The 14,221-nt window shown below is 35.7% G+C and overlaps 1 protein-coding gene across 1 annotated transcript; it reads right to left on the bottom strand.

Annotated features, from left to right (window-relative positions):
• Nucleotides 1–9,853: 9,853 nt before the first annotated feature.
• Nucleotides 9,854–13,713, bottom strand: LOC145687708 (adhesion G-protein coupled receptor G2-like). The gene has a single exon (XM_081761160.1). The coding sequence runs from the start codon at nucleotides 13,455–13,457 to the stop codon at nucleotides 11,502–11,504; it is 1,956 nt and encodes a 651-aa protein (XP_081617286.1). The 5' UTR covers nucleotides 13,458–13,713; the 3' UTR covers nucleotides 9,854–11,501.
• Between the last annotated feature and the right edge of the window lie 508 nt (nucleotides 13,714–14,221).

Below are 14,221 nucleotides of genomic sequence, written 5' to 3'. Positions count from 1 at the left end.
GAGAAATGTGGAAAACCCTTAAAGACTACAGGAAAAAAAAACCTTGTCGATTGATTTTGAGATGCAATTCTTCCCATTATCAAATTTAATTGGTTAACAATGGACGTAGTGTGCCAAAAGAAAGTGTTCTTTAATTTTAGATTGTACGCCATTAATTGATCCCTTATTACCGATGCCACATTAAATGTGTGTGCTATTATTTTGCTACGATCTGAATCTGTGTCAAAAATGTTCAATTCATTTAATATACACTCCCGACAATTCTGGGCTCCCGGACCTTTAGGATTAAAGAAAATAAAAAAGAGGAGAAAATACAGAACTGAGCAGCGAGCGCCGCCAGTAAGCAGAAGAAAGCGAGAAAGAGGAATACTTGGCGCTTGCGCAGAATGTCTTCGGGCTCAACCTAACACAGCACGGTGAAAGCTATTCTGGGTGTAAAAAAAGGAAAGTGGACAAGGCATATTGAGATCTTTGCTCCATGCTAGAGACATATTTGTTGAGTAGGCTTGTATAGTTCAAGCGGGCTCCATTCAGTACAGCCCGCTCGGTTCGTTAGTACAACTTCCACACTGCTGAAGGCGCTGATAATCGCGCTCCACGCTTGAAAAAGAAGATTGTCATGGGAAAGTTCTGTATTTTATTAATTGATGAACAGTTTAAACAAATGAATAGATGAAAATTTTTTGAACTATAATTAGTCTAACACAAATACACAAACATAGGAAGCGTGCTGTAGCCCGGTAGCCCTACGTCAGAAACCGCTACTGTCTATACCCCTTCAATATAGTTAGCTAACAAACCAAGTACGGTCGACTGACTAGACGTCAAGTAAGTAAAATTTATATAGGAAGTTTCGATACAGCGTTCACCGAAGTGACGCAGACGTGGTGTTGAAGCTTCTGGTAGGTCCTATTTTGTAATGGATTTTAGGTCAGTGAGATTTCTTTTTACTATCAGAAAGCTCTTTAACTCCATACTAAAGGCGTGTCGTATGATTTATTCAAATCGTTAGATATTCGGACAACCATGAGCCCAATTCGTTTTGCTTCACTTCTCACAAGTTTAACTTGAAATAAATTCTTACTTTTCCACGGAAACGCAAACTGTTTTAATGCTCATTTTATTATGGGTGAAACGTATAATTCTGCAAGTAATAAAAATTTTCATATCCATCTCCGAGATTCGATCCCTCGTCCTTTGGCTCAGCAGTTCGACACGTATACAACTAGACTAATTGTCGTTGTGTAACAGCTTGCAGGAAAATCGGTTTGAACTGCACGAAGGAAATTGAGGGCATTAATTATAGCTGGATTGAGGCAACTACCATGTGCTCCTATGTATACATAATTTCGAAATACTTTATCCTTAAGTATTACAGTGATGAATTGTTTCTACAGTACAGTTGATAACGGATCAACATATCTTATTACACTTAAAAGAGGAAAATACAGATTTACAGAATGTTTTCGATTGTGAACGTTGGATTGTGGGTTTGAACCTATCATCTTTGGTTTACTGTTTCCCGAAGATACTCGAAGTTGAACTTAGGAAATGTTTGCCTCAAACGACCAATATTACACAGTCCAAGTTCAAAAACTAGCTCTTATAGCAACTATAGTGATTTCCTAATTAAATTTAATTTAGAGTTACCCCGTGCCGTAAGCGTCGGTGGACCATCAATGGGTAACTAGCGACCTCTCGCCAAACATTGATGGCCCCACTTCAACGATCCGCGGTGGTCGCACTTCCGTTTTGAAAATGATACCACCAGTGGGCCACCGGTGGCAGAGACGCGACGAAATGAAAATGAATTACAAAATTACTCCTCCAAAATTTGTTAAGTAGCCTATATGCATGATTCATTTACATTGAGATGAGTCTAGAAAGTACTTACAAAATATATATCAAGTTCTCCCAGAATGGCGCAAAACAGCAACCTTGTGATGTAGAAGCATGGGTTACTCTTGACCGTGGAGCTCACTTTAGGAACATTCGTCAGGAAAAACAAATATATAATAAACGCATTCACATGACTGGCGACAAGTCGTTTCGGTCCCTTCGCCGATTCTCCGCAACGAACCGAAAGACGGACCGAAAAGACGTCATCGCCGCTACGTGGTGGTAACTGGAACACCCCTACTCTAGATGTCTGTTTCGACTCGACGAAACCCTGCCGCCAGGGACACACTAGCGGCAATCTTTCGATGCGTCGCTATATCGACGATCGACATTTACCGGCAAGTGGGCCACTAGATATTGGCGATGTTAACGGCATGGGGTCAAGTTTCATCTCACAAATGTGAGATATTCTATTTTTGGCATAAATTTTAACTCCTCTCTTCTGTTAGGATACGCATTTTAATAAAAATGGCGTGACAACAAGCCATTCCGCGCATGGCACCCTAAAATGTTCTAGGAGGGGCTATCTTCATGGTTGCTATATATTATGTTTGGTATTTCTGTTCGTATACATTTCGTGAGTCAGAGAGCGGCCCACCCTGCCCCCTTCGGGTGCCCACGAGTCAGAGGTAGATGAAAGTGTTAACTAATAAAAATCATTTCAAACGGTTAAGCCATTTTTTGTTCTGATAGACGACGTCTTTTTCATTTATATCCTATGTAGATAGATACAGATTAATAGCATTATTACTGTCTTATTATTTATTTCATTTTTACCATATACTTTTCTCAACGTTTAAGTCATTTAGGCTAAAGAAGACGGGTGATTCATGCAAATAAATTCTAGTTCAAGTAAAATTTTAATGGACCCTTAACGGGAATTGAATCCGCGACTATCAGACCCAACAACGAACGCGCTAGGCATTAGATATTAAAACAAAACTGACTTACCGAACGTTGCCCATTAACTGATTTTTTTTTTTTTTATTTTTCATTGTTTTACTCGGTTTTATAGTTTTAGCAGTACCTCTTTAACAACAGGGGCACGAACACAGAATTATCACAGATAGGTAAAAACACAAGCCTCTCCCAGCGGGAATAGAACCCGGTACCCCGTACACCAAAGGCACACGTGCTAACCACTGAACTATCTCTGTAGGGTAAACAAAGGAGCAGAAATAAATATATATTGCAGATTCCGACGAAACGCAAACGTCCCAATGAAAGCAATATTAAAGGAAAAATGGAAAAACTTAGCTCTTGAAAGAGGTCGAAGGTCACCTGGGTATGAAGACAAATTTTCATTCAGGTATTAATATTTCGTATAATCGCCGTTAGCTTCGATGACGCATCTTAATCTTCTTGGTAATGAGTTAACCAAGCTAGCGACATATTGATGTCCCTGTGCTATTTCTTCCCACGTGTCAGAAACTAGCTCCCAAAGTGCGTCAGCTGTCCTTGGTGGGCGATCAGGCCAATTTTCGTGTAGAGTTCTTGTAACTTCCGCCCATAGATTTTCAATTGGGTTCAAGTCAAATCCTCTTGGAACCCAGTCGACTAGCTCAACATTGGGTTCCTCTTGAAGCCAGGCTTGAACTAGATGGGAATCATGTATTGAGCTATGATCTTGTTGAACTTCTACAATGCTGTCTTCAAACAAATTTCTCGCAGCGGGGAGCAAGCCATACTGCACAATACCCAGATACTTCTGGCTGTTCAATCGGCGTTCTATACGGTGTAATTCACCAACTGTATCCTTACACAGCCATCCCCAGCAGTGAATAGTAATATGCCCCATTCGATGCGTTCTGTGTATATACTGTGGATCGTAATGTTTTCCTGTGGGTCTATACACAAGTCGAGGACCATCATTTGCTGAAGAGAATATCTTTTCGTCTGTGAAGATTGCATGATCTCAGTTACGACCAATATTTGCCTCAGCAAATGCTAGTCGATCAACTTTATGACTATCCGTCAATTGCTCCTTACACGCGGCTCGATATGCGTGAAGCCCTGCATCTTTAAGGCGTCGCCGAGCGATGAGGAAGGAGCCAGGAAAACGAGACGCTATCACTAACTGCCGGGATGACATGAAAGGATTGCGACGGCTTACATCAACTAGGGCCCGATCTTATTGTGGGGTTGAAACCCTTTGAAGGCCAGTGCCAGGTTTTCTACACACGTTACCTGTTTCTGAATATTTCTTCCACCAAGTATATGCTGTAGAACAGGTTAAACCAAGACGTTCGCTAGCTTGTCTCACACTCATAACACCGTATTCAACAAGAGCAGTAAGCTGCTCGCGAACATTCTGACCACGATGAGCCATGACTAATGAATCAGTTGCAGCTGTTTGGCTGTAGGTGATTTCGTTACTAGTAGGCTTAAGTGGAGACACTCGTCTGCTGCAAAAAGGCATACGTCATGTTTTCGTAGTTCAGCATTTTTCACGAAAAAAAGTGTTACAGAGTTGTGTGACACACAACACACACACACACACACACACACATACATACATACATACATACATACATACATATATATATATATATATATATATATATATATATATATATATATATATATATATATATATATATATAATATATATATAATATCCGGAACATGAATAAGTTACATTTTTGACGTCTGTGTTAACGTTTTCATACATAAATTATGGAAATGGCGGGTTAGTAAATGTAACAGAGATTTGAAAAGTGACAGTTCGTCTGATAATTTTTCCAAGCACTTCAAAGTAGAAATTTATATTTATAACAATGTTCCCATATATTTTAAGAAAAGGAAGAAATTAAAACGAACTTCCCGCACGGAGGCTTGAACCGTCGCCCTTTGCTTCAGAAATTTCAATCAGCATTACTAAACCCGCTTGGCTACGGAAGCACTTAGAAGGAAATGCGTTATAATATTGATGATTATACCGCTCCAAGCGTAGGTTGACACTTGAAGTTTTAAATAGTCATTTTCGGTCTTTTTTAGTAATTTCTACTTAAGATATTGATTGTTTTTGCATATTGGAACTGTGCATGAAGCGTGCAATCAATATTAATCTCAGATTTTTTTTTTTTTTTTTTAACATTTTCACATCGCTCGGATGACAGTACGGTTTGCAGCTAGTGTCTATATAAAGAACGGAGGGAAAATATAATTCCCTGTGTATAGATCTGCGGGAATTGTGACGGATCTAGGCTAACTTTTTCGGACTTAGTTTCAGAACGAGTTTCCAGCTTTTTGTGAACACGTGTGTACCAAGGTACTGGTTTATCGATCAATATCTTAGAAACTAAACATTTCCGCATCTTTATTGACATAACTTCCGTTTATTATCTACATATAAGGATTCTATTCATATATTAAAAAAAAATCCTGCATAAAACCGTATAAAGTAAGATTATAATAAAATCTTAACCAAAATAACGTCATATAATTACTAATCTATGTTACAGTTTCGGCAATATATCATTCCCGAAACACTTAACACAGGGTGTCTACTGATAGTGCAAATACTTGAAATACTGGGATTATTCTGGAATTTAATTTTGATACTGGAAAAACTGAAAATATCTGGAATTTTGATCCACATACTGGAAAAATTATGAAATATACAAAGAGTATCATTCTTTATAATCTACTCTGGATTTTTTGAACTCCAAAAGTCAAGGGTAATAACAACCTTACATTATAATTAGAATAAAATAATACACAATTGGGTCATTCCACGTCAATTCAACCAAAATTTTGGGGAAATTTAACCCACTATCTCAGATTTGGATGAAATTTAGTAGTGTTATAAAACTTTTTATGCTAATTGCAAATATGTAAATTTTATTGAAATAACATCAGCGGTTTAGAAGTTATTGCATTTCGGAAATTAGAAGAAAATCCATGTTTAACGGTCGCAACAATATTTTCCCGGTTTGGAAGAACACTAAATCATATTTCGGTTCCTATTAATGCCAGACACACGATTCTTTTTTATTCAGATTGTCTTGAAGATGTTTACCATTAAAAACATGAGAACTTTCTCTAGAGCTGACAGAAAATTTATAAAGTCATTTGAAAGTTAACATTTTGAGAAAAAAACTAGATCGCCATTTTGTAAATTTCAAACCTTTAATTCTCAAAATCCCCATCTTGGATTTCAATGAATTTGTTTTTGTTTGAAAGCTTATTACATCTAGTTTCACATATACAAAAATTGTGATGGTCCATCCAAATACTGAGGAGATATCCCAGTCAGTGTTGCCAATGATTGCGAAATAAACATTTTCCAATAACTTCCATACGACTTAATATATCCACCCCAAAATTGGTATAAGTTCTCCTCGGTATCCTAGAAACACGCCTGTGAGCATTACCACTTCTCCCAAGCAACAACCAATTGCAGGCTTGGATATCACAGCGTTAGACATATGTGTGCCACATTTTGCAGTAACATTATTACATTTATTTTCACCATACAAAAATTGTGATGGGCCATCCAAGCACGGAGGAGAAATAGGGAGTTTCGAAAATTTATAGGTAAGGGAAAAAATACAATAATCTGAACACTAAATGAGCATTAGCATTTTTAAATGTTAATCAGAATAACTACCAAAGAAGCAAATATAATAAAGCTTGATAGTATTATAGGCCTACATGTTATGGCACATAATATAAATCTTCGGTTTTGCTGTAATTAGATATTAACATCAAGTACTTTTTGTAAACGTTTCCCACATTGAAGTAACTGGTTGCAGAGACTTTGGAGATAACTGGTATGTTCTGCCAGTAGCAGTTGTTATATCCACTTTACATAAGATGTGAGTAAACGAAACACAACAGGAATCATTTTCAGCCCGATAAAATTAGGAAGATGGATCATGGTGATGTAGGAAATTTACTGATGCATTACCTTCATCACTATTCACTATCTAAAATCTTCATCCAGACCTGTACGCTTCGCTTCAATCGTAATGGACCAGTTTTTTTTTTTTTTTTTTTTTTTTTTTTTCCAAAACAATGCATTGCACGTGTTCCCGGAATAGTTTTTGCTCTCAGAAATCTTTGTTGAAGTGTGGCACGAACAACAGTCATTTCTTCTTTGTACACAAAGAAAAACATGCTGCTATATAATGATGTTTCCTTCACAGAAATGAAACATAAGGGCACATTATTTACTTGATCAGACAATGGTCTCTGAAAGCTTGCTTTTGTCACAACCCGGTTAAAAGCCCCACCAATTCCATCGCATGGGGACTTTCCAAGGCTGGTAGCAAAAAGAGACATTTTGCCACCACACCATGGAAATCACTTGCGTGGAAGTAAAGATTTAAGAAATAAGGCTTTTCAGGTTTTATATTGGGCTCCACACCCATCAGTGAAATATTCCACTTTTGTTACGCGAGGAAAATTATCCTTTAAATCCGACATTACCAGTTTCTGTGTTCGAAAGACTGTTGGTACGTCATGTTCCATATCATCTGTAAGAATGCAGTAACTTTTGTGTTAAAGAGTCATAATTAGTTCGGGGAATCACATTGAGATACAATAGTTCCCTTAATTCTAACAGTAACTATACTACATTAGAACAGCAGTATAAGACTTTACTTGTTATAGATATACTAGCTGATACGCCCTCCGTTGTGCGGGGTAAGCAATATTTGGAAGATCTTCAAATACATTCACTAACTCGGACTTTCGGAAAGATTTAGAGCGTTTAACCATGTAGTATTTTTTCTAGTGTCGTGGACATTTTCAAAGAAAAAAAAAAAAGATGAATTTCGCTATTGTTTGGAAATGAGAACAGAGTGAATACAGGTTTTGAGCCCTACGTACAAGTTGGTAGGGTGTCGAACACAGTGTTCTGTATTAATTGAATGTATATATTATGTTTTTACGAAATTGGTAGTTCAGTAATTAGGGGTATTTGGTCCACATGATTTCGTATATTTTTAATGTCGCATGTAATAATGCAAAGTGTGGGCACAGATACATCTAACGCTCTGACAGGCAACCCTGATCACTGGGTTGCTTGGGAGGAGCGGTAATGACTACAGGCGTACTTCCAGGACGCCGAAGAGTGTTTATACCAATATTTTTTGAGAGGGGTATGTTAAATCGTATGGAAGTTATTGGAAAAAGTTATATTCTCAATCTGTTGGCAACACTGACTGGGCTATTTCCTCTGTACTTGGATGGCCCATCACAATTTTTGTATAGTGAAAATAGATGTAATAAGCTTACTGCAAAACGTGGCACAGATACGTCTAACTCTGTGACGTCCAAGCCTGAAATTGGTTGGCAACCCTGAAATCTGGATTGCTTGGGAGGAGTGGTAATGCTCACAGACGTGTTTCTAGGATACAGAAGAGTACTTATACCAATTTTGGGGTGGATATGTTAAATCGTATGGAAGTTATTGGAAAATGTTTATTTCGCAATCAGTTTGCAACACTGACTGGGATATCTCCTCAGTACTTGGATGGCCCATCACAATTTTTATAAATGTAAAACTAGATGTAATAAGCTTTCAAACAAAAACAAATTCATTGAAATTCATGATTTGGGTTTTGAGAAATAAAGGTTTGAAGTTTACAAAATGGCGTTCTAGTTTTTTTTTTTTTTTTCTCAAAATGTTACCTTTCAAATGACTTTATAAATTTTCTGTCAGCTCTAGGGAAAGTTCTCATGTTTTTAATGGTAGACATCTTCAAGACAATCTGAATTTTAAAAAAAGAATCATGTTTCTGTCATTAATAGAATTTAAAGGAAATATGATTGTTTTAGTGTTCTTCCAAAACGGGGAAATATCGTGTCGCGACTGTTAAAAATAGATTTTCTTCTCACTTTTGAAATGCAATAACTTCTAAACCACTGATGTTATTTCAATAAAATGTACACACTTGTAATGAGCATAAAAAGTTTTGTAACACTGCCAAATTTCATCCAAATCTGAGATAGTGGGTTAAAAGCCTTGGTTTAACTGGCGTGGAATGGACCAATTATATATACAAGTTATATTATAACTTAATGATACATTTATATAATACAAATAATACTCTTGGCTCACTGTATCAGGCTTCCGAGGAGGGTGTCTACGGGCCATGAAAGTCATGAATTGAGGTTTTCGGTCAAAGGAAAGTAGTGAAATTGAGCTTCTGATCATGAAAAAAGTGATTTTAAAGAACAACAATACTTATGTAATACATTGCAGTTATTGAAATAATAAATCGTGACGGCGTTAACACGTGACGCCATCACTCTTGGGGTTGCACATAGTCACTAACTTTCCCCTTTCTACTAATACTGTTTTCAGTTTCCGTTTCTTTCTTTTTTTCTTTTCTTTTCTTTTCCTTTAATATCTCATGTATAATAACAATGGGTGCATTATATTTTATGCGATGCTTCAAATACAATATACAGGGCTCTGCAACCTAGTTTGTAAAATCAGTAAAAGTATGCCCAATAATGGGAAATTGAGGGCCAGTTTTAATGCTTGGTATGGATGTGTAAAGGTTTCAGCGCTTTGATGAGCAGCTACATATACCTAATCATTTGTATTTCAAAGAAATCAAGGCTAACTAAATTTATTAAACATAAAATATTTATTTGATGGTAAAACAATTACAAAACCTGAAATCATCAAGAGTGTGATTATTCCTAAAGAACTTTAAAAAATAAATCATTGTATTAGGTACTGAAATTTTGCTGATAGTTATACTGAATATACTAGAAATGTACTGGAATTTTGAAATTGAAACTCAGTACACACCCTGTAACAGATTTATCATACGTTGTTGCTTTGGTAAGATTTTAATTTTAGTTATAGAACCGAGTCCATAGAAGAATATTAAGGTAATAACTTTTTTTTTTAACACTACGTTCCTTGTGTTAAAAAATAAGCCAAACAAAATTATTTTAAAATCAAATAAACTATTTATTAAGATTCCTTTTTTCCATTGAAGATTGATTTAATTTGACAGTAATATATAGAAAGTATTTACAATAGAAAATACAATAATTTAAATGAAATTATTATTCTCAATGTGGAATAACTAGAAAATCAACGGTTATTGAACCAACTTTTCCTTTAAATTCTATTATACTCATATTGCTGCAATATCACATGTTAGAATACAAATATAAAATGACAGAAGGTGAAGTAAATCATATCACAAAATACATAACATACAATTATTGGCCATTATATAATTAATCGTATGCCTGACATTACGACATGTCTTTTTATTTTAATTGATTTATTGATATGTTGAAATAGCATACAGTAATCCTTCAGCCCAAAAGATAACTTAAAACCCAATAGTAACAGAAAAGTTGCACTATTGAGTGGTACATCTGGGTCGTTTAAGTGCATATGTAAATTTACGTTTTACATATGTACTTAACATCCAGAAAAATTTAGATGCACCACCAATGTTACCCAAATGATAAATTGCAGTACGACTACATCCACGTCATTCAGGTAAAAATTAGCAATAAATATATTACTATCGTTCAGGTAAGAGAAAAGAGAGGAAGTGATATTTTTTTTTTTTTTATTTGTACTCAGATCAACAATAAATTTAGTTCCTTTAACATTTTACTATTTGTTTCCTTTTATTGGTTGGTTGAGTTCAAGGGAGTTGGGTAGCCTCCCTTTCAGCACCGAGACTATATGAGACTTGAACTTACACCTTAACGTGGGATCCGAATCACATGAACTCCCACTGGAAATCAAACCCGGGTCTCCTGTGCCGAAGACATGTACGCTAACAATATATCCACAAGGGAACTATTTCATTTGCTTGATATGAATCCTACTAAGGAAGCATGCCATTATTGTCATCTTAATGTATGTCATTAGCATGTTGTTAAATTAAAGGATTTTAAGAAATAACTAAAATGACGCGCGAGATAAATTAGCACACTTCTTGCAAAATTTTACTTTATCACACTATAACAGGATAATGATTCAGTTCATTTTGACTATAAAAGGAGCAACCAGGGTCACATGTAGTGATCTGACCTTCAAAGTACTTAAGTTGTAGCAGCCAAACAGATAAGCCAATACTACTCGATGTAGTAGATAATCTGGAAATGTCGCATACAAATCTGATTAGGGTTTGTCCGAATTTAAGCGACTGCTGATAAGATCAGGTTTCTTCCGCCTGTTAAACGCTTTTAGATCACGATTTTCATCGTATTATTCTGGCCTGTGTGCAACCAAAGCAACAACTAACCAGCAAACTCAAAAACCCACCAGCAAGTAGATCATAAAATATTTTCAACATCGTTGCTTTGGTAGCCCGAAACCTAACCGGGCTCAGAGTTTAACCTTAAAATTGGCTCGATATTACTGACATTTGAATTAGTTTAGTCGCTAAAACCATGTGAGTTCTTTGTTCGAGCACAGAACCAATATTATCCAACATGCAATTTAAGTGTCGTTAAGTATGTGTGAACATTGGAGAGCCTATGCTGTGACCCATATCTGCAGAAATTACGACGAAAGTGGATATGTATACTGTGTCAATTTACCACTTCACTGTGTAGGGTACAACTGTAGAAAGAAATACTGATATACAATGTGTATTTTACATATTTCACTTTAGCTCTACATTGTCTGTATCCACTAAAGTTTGACGCTTCCAATGTGTGCTAAATCTATGATAGATACTGGTTTGTTCACTTCTATTCTGTGACGCTGAAGATGTCTCATTTTCTATATTAAAACACACAGACAGAAAATTTTTCCACAGGTTTTGTGACTTTCCGGCATTTACGACATGAAACCAACATATTACAAAACCTTGGGAGGTACTTGTTATACAAAACAAATACGAAAAAAGTGATCCTGTTTCTTTTATAGCAAACATACCAAATAACCATGATAACCCAAGGGAAAGAAAAGCACATATAGCCATTCTTATTTGTTCAAGAGTCATTTTACGTCGCGACTGATTTGATCTTAAATTGTTCTTTCTACAGAAGAAGTGTTGTATTATTACTATAAATATTCCTACATTTGTCGTCAAAATCACAGCAATAGGAATTAAAAACGCGTACAGAAACACATCTTTTGCCATCCAACAGTAATTCTCTTTTCCTTTGTATGAGTTTGGGTTATATGTTAAAACAGCGATCACTGGGATCAATGGAATACTCCAGCATACGATCGAAGCTTTTAACATAAATCTAGGAATATATGTTTTCCATATTTTCACGAACTTTAAATACAAATGTATAGCTTCTACTAACATCCAACAAAATGAGGCTAAAATGAAGTAATGTAAAGCAATGGCAACTGACAAGCAAATGTTATATTCTGGCTGTTCAAATCCAGCAAGGAAAATGACGTACGTACATAGAAGACCTACTGACAAATTTGCAAGTATTTTGTTTTCAATTGTCCGCCAGTTTCTAAACAACATAAAAGTCACAAGGAAGAGGGATAATCCAAAAATGGAGAGTGCGGATCCAATTATGGATATTATCTGTAGAGTCAGTAGGTCTGGACAAAGTATGTCGTCGTGGCAAAAAAGTAAAGCAAAAGAACTTAAATGATGACAGACGCACACGTGCAATCCGTTTTTTGTACCTTGATACTCACAACCATCAGTGGACCAGTCACTTTTGCTTATTTCCCAATATGCACACTGCATTTTGCCTTCAGTTTCTATCGTAGATTTCACCAAAAATTTAACAAGATACTCATGACGTTCCGTTAGCAAGGTATTAGAATTTATATCATTTAATTTGTCCAAAATTTCTGCATAATTGATTGTAGTTTGTATAACCACACTAGCGACAGATCGGCCACTGGTATTGCTAATTAATAAGGAAGGATTTTTGTAAATTACAATCGGAATAGCTGCAGTTTTATTTATTTTTTCCAGTCCTTTAATCAGGGATTCAATTATATTCTCATGATAAATTATAACAGCATTTACATCTGATTCTGATTCTAATATTTTGTCCTCAGTTGATATTTCCGAAAGATAGTTCCCTTTATCTGTCTGCACTGAGCTATAGCCAACAAATTTCGATGTAGAATTCAAAACTTTTACACCAAGTGAAACTGCTGGTCGCTGTATATATTTTGTACCACTAACAGAAGAAAGTGTGACGCGACTTTCCACGCTTGTTAGTATTTTTTCTACTACCTGTAACAATCTATTTGATGTGTTGAATTCACTCTGAGCTTCTGCTAATATACTCATGTCATTTTCTGTTAAAAATTGAAGGATATCAGCGAACAAATCTTCATTATATAGTACTATGGAATTGTTTTCCAACAAACCGACAATAACCCGGATGTCTTCTATTGTAAGGTTAAATTGTTCATTTGAACAACTTTGATAGTTCACTAGAACATCATGGTCATTTATCGTGACTACTTGAAAGCAATAATTCTCTGAAGATTGGTTTCGGCTTTTGAATTTGAATGGCACTTGTTCCTCCCAGTAACCACCAGAATTGAAATCACCTGAACATATGCGTTCTGGATAGGGATCTTTTGCGGGAAAAGAAAATTGTAAAGTTCCATTGTAAAGTAACATTCCGGTTGCTCTGGTATTTATTGGAGTTCTATGATAAATTATTTCATAACCACCTGTCGAGTTCACGTATCTGTCCTCGGGACAGTATCTTGTACTTCGAAAATATTCCTTTGAAATATTTTCGGTGTATTTAGAATTTGTTTCAGTTAAAAAGTACTTGTTGAAAACATCGTATAGGAAGTTTTCTTTGTATTCGCTTTCTTCTGATGTAAAAACATTCGATGAAAATTGGATGCGGAAATCTATATTGAGAGAATTGTTGTCACTACTTCTTGAAAAATTAATGACATCGATTTTGTCGTCAAAGTGAAACATACTAGTATTCCAACGTGCAAGAAAGTCTTTCACAATGTTTGTTATTTCAGTTTCATAATCTGAATAATTTGCAAAAGTTAAATCATGTCTTTGTGGTTTATATGTGTCAGATTTATTTACCAACCTACATACAAAGTTTGTAGCATTCTTGCTTTCATACAAAATAATATTACTTTTTATGAACAGGCCAAACTCAATTGAAAAACCTTCACAGAAGTAATATCCTTGCTCATGAGGAAAAAACATAGTTCTTACGTTATAAGAAGTTATTTTGCCATTACTATAACACTGAATAAGACTCAAATTCTGGAAAGGTGTAACATTAATGTTAATTACATTGTTAGCACCATACTGAATATGCATTTGTGGCATGTCTATAGAAATATGTTTTTCACAAACATACGTTTCGTGTTTGGTGTTATTACTATCCAATATCAACAGCCCGTCTC

Source organism: Thermobia domestica, chromosome 6, assembly GCF_964235325.1.
Source record: "Thermobia domestica chromosome 6, izTheDome1.hap1.1, whole genome shotgun sequence".
Taxonomy (NCBI): domain Eukaryota; kingdom Metazoa; phylum Arthropoda; class Insecta; order Zygentoma; family Lepismatidae; genus Thermobia; species Thermobia domestica.
The sequence above is the reverse complement of the archived record's forward strand: the minus strand, read 5'-3'. Positions and strand labels throughout refer to the sequence as shown.

Excerpts from the sequence above, each read along its gene's own strand:
- LOC145687708 (XM_081761160.1), bottom strand. The coding sequence starts at position 13,457 with ATGTTACTTTACAATGGAACTTTACAATTTTCTTTTCCCGCAAAAGAT.